Source organism: Salvelinus fontinalis, chromosome 35 (assembly GCF_029448725.1).
Source record: "Salvelinus fontinalis isolate EN_2023a chromosome 35, ASM2944872v1, whole genome shotgun sequence".
NCBI classification, from domain to species: Eukaryota; Metazoa; Chordata; class Actinopteri; order Salmoniformes; family Salmonidae; genus Salvelinus; species Salvelinus fontinalis.
The window spans coordinates 36799502-36814234 of NC_074699.1; the positions used below are offsets into that span (position 1 = coordinate 36799502).

A 14733-nucleotide genomic window follows, 5' to 3' on the forward strand; every position below is an offset into this window, starting at 1 on the left:
AACAACATCAACAACATCAACAACCACAACATCAACAACATCAACAACCACAACATCAACAACCACAACATCAACAACATCAAAAACCACAACATCAACATCAACATCAACAACAACCACAACATCAACAACATCAACAACCACAACGTCAACATCAACAACAACATCAACAACAACCACAACATCAACAACCACAACATCAACAACATCAACAACCACAACATCAACAACATCAACAACCACAACATCAACATCAACAACAACATCAACAACAACCACAACATCAACAACCACAACATCAACATCAACAACCACAACAACAACAACATCAACATCAACAACAACAACAACAACATCAACAACATCAACAACCACAACATCAACAACATCAACAACCACAACATCAACAACATCAACATCAACAACAACCACAACATCAACAACATCAACAACCACAACATCAACATCAACAACAACAACAACATCAACAACATCAACATCAACAACAACAACAACATCAACAACAACATCAACAACAACATCAACAACAACAACATCAACAACCACAACATCAACAACAACAGTTCATCAGCACATTGGGCCACAGAGTGAATATCAGGACCCATGTTCATGAAGCGTTTCAGAGCATAAATGCTGATCTAGGATTAGTTTTTCCCTTCCATCATAATGAGATAGACAGGGGGACCTGGTCCTAGATCAGCATTACTCTGAGACACAATAGGGGGAATTCAAACCTGAGTTAAGAGCACGGAAATGCTATTGTTTTAGCTGATTTTTCCTTATGATCCCTGAAGATTAATGTGAAACCAGTCATATGGAAGAAACTGTCACGTTCCTGACCTATTGTTATGTTATTTTGATTATGTTTAGTTGGTCAGGGCGTGAGTTGGGGTGGGCATTGTATGTTGTGTGTGTTTGGTTAGTCTATGGGTGTTGTATGTGTGTGGGATAGATATCGTGAGGTTATCTAGTGATGTCTATGGCTGCCTGGATTGGGTCTCAATCAGAGACAGCTGTCATTCATTTGTCTCTGATTGGGAGCCTTATTTAAGGTAGCCATAGGCAGTAGGCTTTTGTGGGTAGTTGTCTTGTTAAACGTTTGTTGCTTGTCTGTGCACTTGCGTTATTTAGCTTCACGATCATTTGTTGTTTTTTGTTTGTTTGTATAGTATTTTCGTTTCATGTTCATCTTCGGTCATTTATTAAAAGAAGATGGCTTATTTTCCTCATGCTGCGTTTTGGTCCGAATCTCTTCCACACGATCGTGACAGAAACCTGAAAATCATATCAACATGACATGTACTGTGGCCCCTTTTCCACATTGAAATAAGGTATAAATAGCTCCGCCGTTATTCAAAATTGTTATTGTATCCCCTCATAATTTGCGCGGATGAAACTTGAAGACCCAAGCTATAGTCTGTAGGGATGAACCCAAGCTATAGTCTTCTGTAGGGATGAACCCAAGCTATGGTCTGTAAGGATGAACCCAAGCTATGGTCTGTAGGGATGAACCCAAGCGATAGTCTTCTGTAGGGAAGAACCCAAGCTATAGTCTTCTGTAGGGCTGAACCCAAGCTATAGTCTTCTGTAGAGCTGAACCCAAGCTATAGTCTTCTGTAGAGCTGAACCCAAGCTATAGTCTTCTGTAGGGCTGAACCAAGCTATAGTCTTCTGTAGGGCTGAACCCAAGCTATAGACTTCTGTAGGCTGAACCCAAGCTATAGTCTTCTGTAGGGCTGAACCCAAGCTATAGTCTGTAGGGATGAACCCAAGCAATAGTCTTCTGTAGGGCTGAACCCAAGCTATAGTCTGTAGGGATGAACCCAAGCTATAGTCTTCTGTAGGTCTGAACCCAAGCTATAGTCTTCTGTAGGGCCGAACCCAAGCTATAGTCTTCTGTAGAGCTGAACCCAAGCTATAGTCTTCTGTAGAGCTGAACCCAAGCTATAGTCTTCTGTAGAGCTGAACCCAAGCTATAGTCTTCTGTAGGGCTGAACCCAAGCTATAGTCTTCTGTAGAGCTGAACCCAAGCTATAGTCTTCTGTAGGGCTGAACCCTAGCTATAGTCTTCTGTAGAGCTTAACCCAAGCTATAGCCTTCTGTTGGGCTGAACCAAGCTATAGTCTTCTGTAGGGCTGAACCCAAGCTATAGTCCTCTGTAGAGCTGAACCCAAGCTATAGTCTTCTGTAGAGCTGAACCCAAGCTAGAGTCTTCTGTAAGGCTGAACCCAAGCTATAGTCTTCTGTAGAGCTGAACCCAAGCTATAGTCTTCTGTAGGGCCGAACCCAAGCTATAGTCTTCTGTAGAGCTGAACCCAAGCTATAGTCTTCTGTAGAGCTGAACCCAAGCTATAGTCTTCTGTAGAGCTGAACCCAAGCTATAGTCTTCTGTAGGTCTGAACCCAAGCTATAGTCTTCTGTAGGGTTGAACCCAAGCTATAGTCGTCTGTAGGGCTGAACCCAAGCTATAGTCTTCTATAGGGCTGAACCCAAGCTATAGTCTTCTGTAGAGCTGAACCCAAGCTATAGTCTTCTGTAGGGCTGAACCCAAGCTATAGTCTTCTGTAGAGCTGAACCCAAGCTATAGTCTTCTGTAAGGCTGAACCCAAGCTATCGTCTTCTGTAGGGCTGAACCCAAGCTATAGTCTTCTGTAGAGCTGAACCCAAGCTATAGTCTTCTGTAGAGCTGAACCCAAGCTATAGTCTTCTGTAGAGCTGAACCCAAGCTATAGTCTTCTGTAGAGCTGAACCCAAGCTATAGTCTTCTGTAGAGCTGAACCCAAGCTATAGTCTTCTGTAGGGCTGAACCCAAGCTATCGTCTTCTGTAGGGCTGAACCCAAGCTATAGTCTTCTGTAGAGCTGAACCCAAGCTATAGTCTTCTGTAGAGCTGAACCCAAGCTATAGTCTTCTGTAGAGCTGAACCCAAGCTATAGTCTTCTGTAGGGCTGAACCCAAGCTATAGTCTTCTGTAGAGCTGAACCCAAGCTATAGTCTTCTGTAGGGCTGAACCCAAGCTATAGTCTGTAGGGCTGAACCCAAGCTATAGTCTTCTGTAGAGCTGAACCCAAGCTATAGTCTTCTGTAGAGCTGAACCCAAGCTATAGTCTTCTGTAGGGCTGAACCCAAGCTATAGTCTTCTGTAGAGCTGAACCCAAGCTATAGTCTTCTGTAGGGCTGAACCCAAGCTATAGTCTGTAGGTCTGAACCCAAGCTATAGTCTTCTGTAGAGCTGAACCCAAGCTATAGTCTTCTGTAGAGCTGAACCCAAGCTATAGTCTTCTGTAGGGCTGAACCCAAGCTATAGTCTGTAGGTCTGAACCCAAGCTATAGTCTTCTGTAGGGCTGAACCCAAGCTATAGTCTGTAGGGATGAACCCAAGCTATAGTCTTCTGTAGGGCTGAACCCAAGCTATCGTCTTCTGTAGGGCTGAACCCAAGCTATAGTCTTCTGTAGAGCTGAACCCAAGCTATAGTCTTCTGTAGAGATGAACCCAAGCTATAGTCTTCTGTAGAGCTGAACCCAAGCTATAGTCTTCTGTAGGGCTGAACCCAAGCTATAGTCTTCTGTAGAGCTGAACCCAAGCTATAGTCTGTAGGTCTGAACCCAAGCTATAGTCTTCTGTAGGGATGAACACCCTATTGTACAGTTTGTTCCACCTTCCAATATCTCATGGAATTAACTTTCAGGATGATTCATAAATACTTTCCTAACCCTAAATAATCAGAGATCAGAGTATTATTAAATATACTAGTTGGTCCTGAAACGGAGACGAAGAGGCTGGCTTTCCTCCAGTGATCCATGTCTTCTTCTCTAAATGTATTCAGTCTGTCCACACAATGAAATGTACTCCGTATTTAAAGGGATAAGATAAATATACTGAAAACCCTATTGAATGAAAACTCCACGAGAAACTCTACTGGCCAGCAAGTGGGGTGTTGTTCAACAGTTGAATTAAATGTATTCAGCACGTGCAAGGGAACCATGCTGGCAATGCCCGCTACGCACCTTCATAAGGAATACAGGCTATTGAGAAGTGTGTAGGAAAGGCATACATTTCCTAAGTCTGAATCGGTCCCTTAACTAATAATGGGCCAGGTACGTGAAGGTAAACATTAGGACAGTGATCATGTATTACCATCTGCAGGTGCTTCCAGAGGTCCTGGTAGACTGTGTTGCTGTACTTGAATGTATTCAGATATGTCTGTGGAGAGATCAAGTCACATTTCAGACTCAAAATACCAAATCACTTCCCTTTTTAGTCGGTCACTCTGTATAATTATTATTTTATTATCTTATTTAACCTTTATTTAACTAGGCAAGTCAATTAAGAACACATTCTTATTTACAATAACGGCTTACACCGGCCAAACCCGGACGACGCTGGGCCAATTGTGCGCCGCCCTATGGGACTCTAACAGCCGGTTGTGATACAGCCTGGATTTGAACCTAGCACTGAGATGCAGTGCCTTAGACCGCTGCACCACTCGGGAGCCCCGAGATGACACCATGGGGAGTCAACGACCAATCACATTCACCTGAAGAAAACTAAAACATAACCAATGGGACAATGAATGCAAAGCCCTATGAAACCCATCTTCCTGGCTATAACGTTCATTTCCTCAATTATTTGCTCTTCAGCTCGCCTGAAGGAGACCGCGTCACGCAATTTACAAACGTTTTCAAGCAAACAAAGAATACTGTATTCGGCTCCGACTTAGCTGTCTGTTAGTGGGGAGAGAGTACCTAGCTAGCAATGAGGAATCTGCCCAGTAGCCGCCCTCTTCCAGGGGGCTGGAACTGATGGAATCGGCCCAGAATCAGGTGTCTATTAGTGGGGAGAGAGTACCTAGCTAGCAAGGATGAATCTGCCCAGTAGCCGCCCTCTTCCAGGGGGCTGGAACTGATGGAATCTGCCCAGAATCAGGTGTCTATTAGTGGGGAGAGAGTACCTAGCTAGCAAGGAGGAATCTGCCCAGAATCAGGTGTCTATTAGTGGGGAGAGAGTACCTAGCTAGCAAGGAGGAATCTGCCCAGAATCAGGTGTCTATTAGTGGGGAGAGAGTACCTAGCTAGCAATGAGGAATCTGCCCAGAATCAGGTGTCTATTAGTGGGGAGAGAGTACCTAGCTAGCAATGAGGAATCTGCCCAGAATCAGGTGTCTATTAGTGGGGAGAGAGTACCTAGCTAGCAATGAGGAATCTGCCCAGTAGCGGCCCTCTTCCGGGGGGCTGGAACTGATTGAATCGGCCCAGAAGCGGCCCTCTTCCGGGGGGGCTGGAACTGATTGAATCGGCCCAGAAGCGGCCCTCTTCCGGGGGGGCTGGAACTGATTGAATCGGCCCAGAAGCGGCCCTCTTCCGGGGGGGCTGGAACTGATTGAATCGGCCCAGAAGCGGCCCTCTTCCAGGGGGGCTGGAACTGATTGAATCGGCCCAGAAGCGGCCCTCTTCCGGGGGGGCTGGAACTGATTGAATCGGCCCGGAATCAGGTGTCGGACTCAGCCCAGAATCAAAATGAATGACTGCCCAGAATCGGGCCAAGTACATCGGCCTTTTCCGTTTCAGACAACTTAGATTCAGACAACTTAGATAACATGTCAGGGTTTACCTGAAGTGGAATTCGTGACATAACATCTGCTAAATACGTGTATGTGACCAATAAAATTTGATTTGGATTTGATTTGAAATGATTGCGAGCTCCAGTGTCATAGCCAGGAGGGTGTGGCTTCTGAGGGCGGGCTCTCCATTCATCAGCCTATTGGGTGTGTTTTTAGTTTTCTTCAGGTGAATGTGATTGGTCGTTGACTCCCCATAGCATGTTATATCTCGTTCCCTCCTTCAGGGAACAGTAGTTATATTCATAACTGTAAGTTCTCACTTTTATATATATATAAACAAAATGATGTGGAACAAAATGTAGTAATTAGACATGTACATAAACAATACTCACACTAAGTCCTCGGGAGAAGACCGGCTCTGTCAAAAACTCAGACAACATCCTCAGAACTGCAGCTCCCTGGGAGAAGAGAACACAGGATATAAGAAATGAAACATGTCTGCCTTGTCATGACCCAGTACAGCCTGCCGCTCCCTGGGAGGAAGAGAACACAGGTTATAAGAAATGAAACATGTCTGCCTTGTCATGGCCCAGTACAGCCTGCCGCTCCCTGGGAGGAAGAGAACACAGGTTATAAGAAATGAAACATGTCTGCCTTGTCATGGCCCAGTACAGCCTGCCGCTCCCTGGGAGGAAGAGAACACAGGATATAAGAAATGAAACATGTCTGACTTGTCATGACCCAGTACAGCCTGCCGTTCTCGCCTGAGTCAAAATCCCTAAGAGAAATGCAGACAGAAAATCATTTAATTTCCATAAGGATATGTGGCATTTGCTATTGCAATGTAATGCCGATAATTTTTTTTCAAGTCGACTTAGACCCAGATGATTTTGACCCAGATTACTTTGACCCAGGAGACTTTGACCCATGTGACTTTGACCCAGATGATTTTGACCCAGATGATTTTGACCCAGGAGACTTTGACCCAGATTAATTTGACCCAGGAGACTTTGGCCCAGGTGAATATGGCATGCTGTGCTGCGTTGTGAAGCCAGCAGGTTGCCCGTAAGAGGTGTGATTAGAAGCGTACCTTGCTGTAGGTGATGGTGTCAAACAGTTCACTGATCTGAGCAGGCCTCGTGATGTCTTCCTCTTTAGCAGAGAGAGGGTGAGAGGAGGCCAGCGCGTCCACGGACATCGCTCCATGCACCTCCTTCAGCACTATCAGGTCTGTCTGTGGAGAGATCAGGCCTTCGCTTTTAACCTTTCACTTGTACCGTCGGAGGGAATTTGGACAGCAGATTTCTTTGTGGGTTAAATCCTTGAGAAAGGTATATTTAGAGAGCAGATTCCTTTGTGGGTTAAATCCTTGAGAAAGGTATATTTAGAGAGCAGATTCCTTTGTGGGTTAAATCCTTGAGAAAGGTATATTTAGAGAGCAGATTTCTTTGTGGGTTAAACCCTTGAGAAAGGTATATTTAGAGAGCAGATTTCTTTGTGGGTTAAATCCTTGAGAAAGGTATATTTAGAGAGCAGATTTCTTTGTGGGTTAAATCCTTGAGAAAGGTATATTTAGAGAGCAGATTTCTTTGTGGGTTAAATCCTTGAGTAAGGTATATTTAGAGAGCAGATTCCTTTGTGGGTTAAATCCTTGAGAAAGGTATATTTAGAGAGCAGATTTCTTTGTGGGTTAAACCCTTGAGAAAGGTATATTTAGAGAGCAGATTTCTTTGTGGGTTAAATCCTTGAGAAAGGTATATTTAGAGAGCAGATTCCTTTGTGGGTTAAACCCTTGAGAAAGGTATATTTAGAGAGCAGATTTCTTTGTGGGTTAAACCCTTGAGAAAGGTATATTTAGAGAGCAGATTTCTTTGTGGGTTAAATCCTTGAGAAAGGTATATTTAGACAGCAGATTTCTTTGTGGGTTAAATCCTTGAGAAAGGTATATTTAGACAGCAGATTTCTTTGTGGGTTAAATCCTTGAGAAAGGTATATTTAGAGAGCAGATTTCTTTGTGTGTTAAATCCTTGAGAAAGGTATATTTAGAGAGCAGATTTCTTTGTGGGTTAAATCCTTGAGAAAGGTATATTTAGAGAGCAGATTTCTTTGTGGGTTAAACCCTTGAGAAAGGTATATTTAGAGAGCAGATTTCTTTGTGGGTTAAATCCTTGAGAAAGGTATATTTAGAGAGCAGATTTCTTTGTGGGTTAAATCCTTGAGAAAGGTATATTTAGAGAGCAGATTTCTTTGTGGGTTAAACCCTTGAGAAAGGTATATTTAGAGAGCAGATTTCTTTGTGTGTTAAACCCTTGAGAAAGGTATATTTGGAGAGCAGAATTCTTTGTGGGTTAAATCCTTGAGAAAGGTATATTTAGAGAGCAGATTTCTTTGTGGGTTAAATCCTTGAGAAAGGTATATTTGGAGAGCAGATTTCTTTGTGTGTTAAATCCTTGAGAAAGGTATATTTGGAGAGCTGTGCGACAGTTAAAGTTGTACTGTACATGTTTAATCTCAAATCAAGGTAGGAGTCACTCAGATATGATGAAAAGGAAGACTCACTATGTTCCATGTGGGTTCAGCAGAGTCGGCCCCCAGATACGAGACGTAGGAGGCAAAGCCCTCGTTGAGCCACAGGTCATTCCACCACTTCATGGTCACCAGGTTACCAAACCACTGTGGACACATAAACCCTATTCATACAGCGGCAGAGAGGGACACAGGGAGCAGAGAGGGACACAGGGAGCAGAGAGGGACAGGACACAGGGAGCAGAGAGGGACAGGACACAGGGAGCAGAGAGGGACAGGACACAGGGAGCAGAGAGGGACACAGGGAGCAGAGAGGGACAGGACACAGGGAGCAGAGAGGGACAGGATACAGGGAGCAGAGAGGGACAGGACACAGGGTGAAGAGAGGGACAGGACACAGGGAGCAGAGAGGGACAGGACACAGGGAGCAGAGAGGGACAGGACACAGGGAGCAGAAAGGGACAGGACACAGGGAGCAGAGAGGGACAGGACACAGGGAGCAGAGAGGGACAGGACACAGGGAGCAGAGAGGGACAGGACACAGGGAGCAGAGAGGGACAGGACACAGGGAGCAGAGAGGGACAGGACACAGGGAGCAGAGAGGGACAGGACACAGGGAGCAGAGAGGGACAGGACACAGGGAGCAGAGAGGGACAGGACACAGGGTGCAGAGAGGGACAGGACACAGGGAGCAGAGAGGGACAGGACACAGGGTGCAGAGAGGGACAGGACACAGGGAGCAGAGAGGGACAGGACACAGGGAGCAGAGAGGGACAGGACACAGGGTGCAGAGAGGGACACAGGGAGCAGAGAGGGACAGGACACAGTGAGCAGAGAGGGACAGGACACAGGGAGCAGAGAGGGACAGGACACAGGGAGCAGAGAGGGACAGGACACAGGGAGCAGAGAGGGACAGGACACAGGGAGCAGAGAGGGACAGGACACAGGGAGCAGAGAGGGACAGGACACAGGGAGCAGAGAGGGACAGGACACAGGGAGCAGAGAGGGACAGGACACAGGGAGCAGAGAGGGACAGGACACAGGGAGCAGAGAGAGACACAGGGAGCAGAGAGGGACAGGACACAGGGAGCAGAGAGGGACAGGACACAGGGAGCAGAGAGGGACAGGACACAGGGTGCAGAGAGGGACAGGATACAGGGAGCAGAGAGGGACAGGACACAGGGAGCAGAGAGGGACAGGACACAGGGAGCAGAGAGGGACAGGACACAGGGAGCAGAGAGAGACACAGGGAGCAGAGAGGGACAGGACACAGGGTGCAGAGAGGGACAGGATACAGGGAGCAGAGAGGGACAGGACACAGGGAGCAGAGAGGGACAGGACACAGGGAGCAGAGAGGGACAGGACACAGGGAGCAGAGAGGGACAGGACACAGGGAGCAGAGAGGGACAGGACACAGGGAGCAGAGAGGGACAGGACACAGGGAGCAGAGAGGGACAGGACACAGGGAGCAGAGAGAGACAGGACACAGGGAGCAGAGAGGGACAGGACACAGGGTGCAGAGAGGGACACAGGGAGCAGAGAGGGACAGGACACAGGGAGCAGAGAGGGACAGGACACAGGGAGCAGAGAGGGACAGGACACAGGGAGCAGAGAGGGACAGGACACAGGGAGCATAGAGGGACAGGACACAGGGTGCAGAGAGGGACAGGATACAGGGAGCAGAGAGGGACAGGACACAGGGAGCCAGCTGCAGCCTCTCAGTATATATAACAGCATAGTATTGACTGTAATACAGACCATGTGAGCCAGTTCATGAGAGATGACCGTAGCGATCCACTCTTTGTCTCCATTGGACGAGCTGGCAGGGTTGAAGAGCAGGGCTGTCTCTCTGTAGGTGATCAGTCCCCAGTTCTCCATGGCTCCAGCACTGAAGTCAGGCAGAGCTATCTGGTCTACAGGGTAAAGGAGCTGACATATCCATCACAACACTTAACAATGGTGTGAGTCTCAAATGGTGCCCTAAATGGTGCCCTATTCCCTATATATAGTGCACTACTTTAGCCTAGAGGCCTATGGGCCCTGGTCAAAGGTAGGGTCACTACAAAGGGAATAGGGTGCCCTTTGGGAAGCAGGAGGAATCTCTCTTCAACAACAGACAGGGAATCCGAGAGGTAGAATATTACTCTCTAAGTGTTACCTGATTTGGTCAGAGGATAGCTGGAATCTCTCTTCAACAACAGACAGGGAATCCGAGAGGAAGGATTTTACTCTCTAAGTGTTACCTGATTTGGTCAGAGGATAGCTGGAGCTATAGTAGTTTTCAAAGAACTCCAGGATTGGTCCAGTTTTTTCGAGGGCGTAATTTCCCTGGCCCTCAGCAATGGCCTGTTTACGAGCCCAAATCCTGATCTGGAAATAAAGATGTTTTCCCTCATGAGATCATGTACCCTGGGGCCTCATTTATAAAACATCCTGTACCCTGGGGCCTCATTTATAAAACGTCCTGTACCCTAGGGCCTAATTTATAAAACGTCCTGTACCCTGGGGCCTCATTTATAAAACATCCTGTACCCTGGGGCCTAATTTATAAAACGTCCTGTACCCTGGGGCCTCATTTATAAAACATCCTGTACCCTGGGGCCTCATTTATAAAACATCCTGTACCCTGGGGCCTCATTTATAAAACATCCTGGACCCTGGGGCCTCATTTATAAAACATCCTGGACCCAGGGGCCTCATTTATAAAACATCCTGGACCCTGGGGCCTCATTTATAAAACATCCTGGACCCTGGGGCCTCCGGTACCCTGGGGCCTCATTTATAAAACATCCTGTACCCTGGGGCCTCATTTATAAAACATCCTGTACCATGGGGCCTCATTTATAAAACATCCTGTACCCTGGGGCCTCATTTATAAAACATCCTGTACCCTGGGGCCTCATTTATAAAACATCATGTACCCTGGGGCCTCATTTATAAAACATCCTGTACCCTGGGCCTCATTTATAAACATCCTGTACCCTGGGGCCTCATTTATAAAACATCCTGTACCCTGGGGCCTCATTTATAAAACATCCTGGGGCCTCATTTATAAAACATCCTGTACCCTGAGGCCTCATTTATAAAACATCCTGTACCCTGGGGCCTCATTTATAAAACATCCTGTACCCTGGGGCCTCATTTATAAACATCCTGTACCCTGGGGCCTCATTTATAAACATCCTGTACCCTGGGGCCTCATTTATAAAACATCCTGTACCCTGGGGCCTCATTTATAAAACATCCTGTACCCTGGGGCCTCATTTATAAAACATCCTGTACCCTGGGGCCTCATTTATAAAGCATCCTGTACCCTGGGGCCTCATTTATAAAACATCCTGTACCCTGGGGCCTCATTTATAAAACATCCTGTACCCTGGGGCCTCATTTATAAAACATCCTGTACCCTGGGGCCTCATTTAATAAAACATCCTGGACCCTGGGGCCTCATTTATAAAACATCCTGGACCCTGGGGCCTCCTGTACCCTGGGGCCTCATTTATAAAACAACCTGTACCCTGGGGCCTCATTTATAAAACATCCTGTACCCTGGGGCCTCATTTATAAAACATCCTGTACCCTGGGGCCTCATTTATAAAACACCCTGTACCCTGTGGCCTCATTTATAAAACATCCTGTACCCTGGGGCCTCATTTATAAACATCCTGTACCCTGGGGCCTCATTTATAAAACATCCTGTACCCTGGGGCCTCATTTATAAAACATCCTGTACCCTGGGGCCTCATTTATAAAACATCCTGTACCCTGGGGCCTCATTTATAAAACATCCTGTACCCTGGGGTCTCATTTATAAAACATCCTGTACCCTGGGGCCTCATTTATAAAACATCCTGTACCCTGGGGCCTCATTTATAAAACATCCTGTACCCTGGGGCCTCATTTATATAACATCCTGGACCCTGGGGCCTAATTTATAAAACATCATGTACCCTGGGGCCTCATTTATAAAACATCCTGTACCCTGGGGCCTCATTTATAAAACATCATGTACCCTGGGGCCTCATTTATAAAACATCCTGTACCCTGGGGCCTCATTTATAAAACATGGTCTGACCTTAAACTGCAAGGGGAAAGAAATGGTCTGACCTTGAACTGCAAGGGGAAAGAAATGGTCTGACCTTAAACTGCAAGGGGAAAGAAATGGTCTGACCTTAACCCTGCAAGGGGAAAGAAATGGTCTGACCTTAACCCTGCAAGGGAAAGAAATGGTCTGTCCTTTAAACTGCAAGGGGAAAGAATAGCCATACATAACCAGCAGGAAAATCACTGACGTCAAGTCTAGACTCTGGGTAGAGATAAGATCATTTCCACGTCAAAGTAAGGTTTTATAAATAACTACTAATACGTGGTTGTCTGCGTCAGTCATTAAGATCAGAAATGATGGTAAATCCGTTTTATAAATGACTACTAATTCGCGGTTGTCTGCGTCAGTCATTAAGATCAGAATTGATGGTAAATCCGTTTTATAAATGAGGGTCTTTACTACCAGCTGTACTGATCTGTAGAGACCGACAGAGGGCAGCATAGAGAAACAAACCAATAATGTCTCCCTCATCCAGTTTGGCAATGAGGCCCTATATCTACTTAACAAGTTGCCCCTAGAGACGCTGATCTGGGATCAGTTTGGCAATGAGGCCCTATATCTACTTTCCAAGTTGCCCCTAGAGACGCTGATCTGGGATCAGTTTGGCAATGAGGCCCTATATCTACTTTCCAAGTTGCCCCTAGAGACGCTGATCTGGGATCAGTTTGGCAATGAGGCCCTTTATCTACTTTCCAAGTTGCCCCTAGAGACGCTGATCTGGGATCAGTTTGGCAATGAGGCCCTTTATCTACTTTCCAAGTTGCCCCTAGAGACGCTGATCTGGAATCAGTTTGGCAATGAGGCCCTATATCTACTTTCCAAGTTGCCCCTAGAGACGCTGATCTGGGATCAGTTTGGCAATGAGGCCCTATATCTACTTTCCAAGTTGCCCCTAGAGACACTGATCTGGAATCAGTTTGGCAATGAGGCCTTATATCTACTTTCCAAGTTGCCCCTAGAGACGCTGATCTGGGATCAGTTTGGCAATGAGGCCCTTTCTCTACTTTCCAAGTTGCCCCTAGAGACGCTGATCTGGGATCAGTTTGGCAATGAGGCCCTATATCTACTTTCCAAGTTGCCCCTAGAGACGCTGATCTGGGATCAGTTTGGCAATGCCCTTTATCTACTTTCCAAGTTGCCCCTAGAGACGCTGATCTGGGATCAGTTTGGCAATGAGGCCCTATATCTACTTTCCAAGTTGCCCCTAGAGACGCTGATCTGGGATCAGTTTGGCAATGAGGCCCTATATCTACTTTCCAAGTTGCCCCTAGAGACGCTGATCTGGGATCAGTTTGGCAATGAGGCCATATATCTACTTTCCAAGTTGCCCCTAGAGACGCTGATCTGGGATCAGTTTGCCCCTAGAGACGCTGATCTCTAGGGGCAGTTTGGCAATGAGGCCCTTTATCTACTTTCCAAGTTGCCCCTAGAGACGCTGATCTGGGATCAGTTTGGCAATGAGGCCCTATATCTACTTTCTAAGAGCAGTATCCCTTTAAGGTTAGGATTTGGGTAATCTCTCATGAACAGACTACATAAACACCTGACCAAATTATGCAACGTTTTAGTTCTGGGATAACTGAGGTAAGGTTTGGGGGAGGAGAAACTGATCCTAGATCTGTACTTAGGGGAAACTTCAGCCCAGAGCAGCCAACGCAGACAGATAAGAACAAGACCAGAATAATTAAAAATATGTACCAAAACTTTTTCCCCTTCTGGTGACTGGATGAAACCGAACTCACTGACAACAAAGGCGAGTAGGTAGGTTGACATGAGGGGTGTGGGTTCGAAGCTGGTCCGAGTAACATCCTGGCCGCTGACAGTGACATTGACTGAGGCTACAGGTGGAGAGAGAGGTTAGTGAGCGTAGCAGAGACATTGACTGAGGCTACAGGTGGAGACAGAGATACGGGTTAGTGAGCGTAGCAGAGACATTGACTGAGGCTACAGGTGGAGAGAGAGGTTAGTGAGCGTAGCAGAGACATTGACTGAGGCTACAGGTGGAGAGAGAGGTTAGTGAACGTAGCAGAGACATTGACTGAGGCTACAGGTGGAGAGAGAGATACGGGTTAGTGAGCGTAGCAGAGACATTGACTGAGGCTACAGGTGGAGAGAGAGGTTAGTGAGCGTAGCAGAGACATTGACTGAGGCTACAGGTGGAGAGAGAGGTTAGTGAGCGTAGCAGAGACATTGACTGAGGCTACAGGTGGAGACAGAGATACGGGTTAGTGAGCGTAGCAGAGACATTGACTGAGGCTACAGGTGGAGAGAGAGGTTAGTGAGCGTAGCAGAGACATTGACTGAGGCTACAGGTGGAGACAGAGATACGGGTTAGTGAGCGTAGCAGAGACATTGACTGAGGCTACAGGTGGAGACAGAGATACGGGTTAGTGAGCGTAGCAGAGACATTGACTGAGGCTACAGGTGGAGACAGAGATACGGGTTAGTGAGCGTAGCAGAGACATTGACTGAGGCTACAGGTGGAGAGAGAGATACGGGTTAGTGAGCGTAGCAGAGACAT

General features: G+C 46.7%; 1 protein-coding gene across 1 annotated transcript in view; it reads right to left on the minus strand.

The window, feature by feature from the left end:
- LOC129834799 (aminopeptidase N-like) overlaps positions 1-14733 on the minus strand; it is a 97315-nt gene that overhangs the window by 40665 nt on the left and 41917 nt on the right. Inside the window, exons 3-9 of the mRNA XM_055900085.1 lie at positions 13911-14050; positions 10351-10477; positions 9866-10020; positions 8141-8254; positions 6672-6815; positions 5974-6039; positions 4159-4224 (exon numbers count right to left, since the gene is read on the minus strand). Of these exons, the coding sequence (XP_055756060.1) occupies positions 4159-4224; positions 5974-6039; positions 6672-6815; positions 8141-8254; positions 9866-10020; positions 10351-10477; positions 13911-14050 (812 nt within the window). The remainder of the gene's footprint in view (positions 1-4158; positions 4225-5973; positions 6040-6671; positions 6816-8140; positions 8255-9865; positions 10021-10350; positions 10478-13910; positions 14051-14733) is intronic.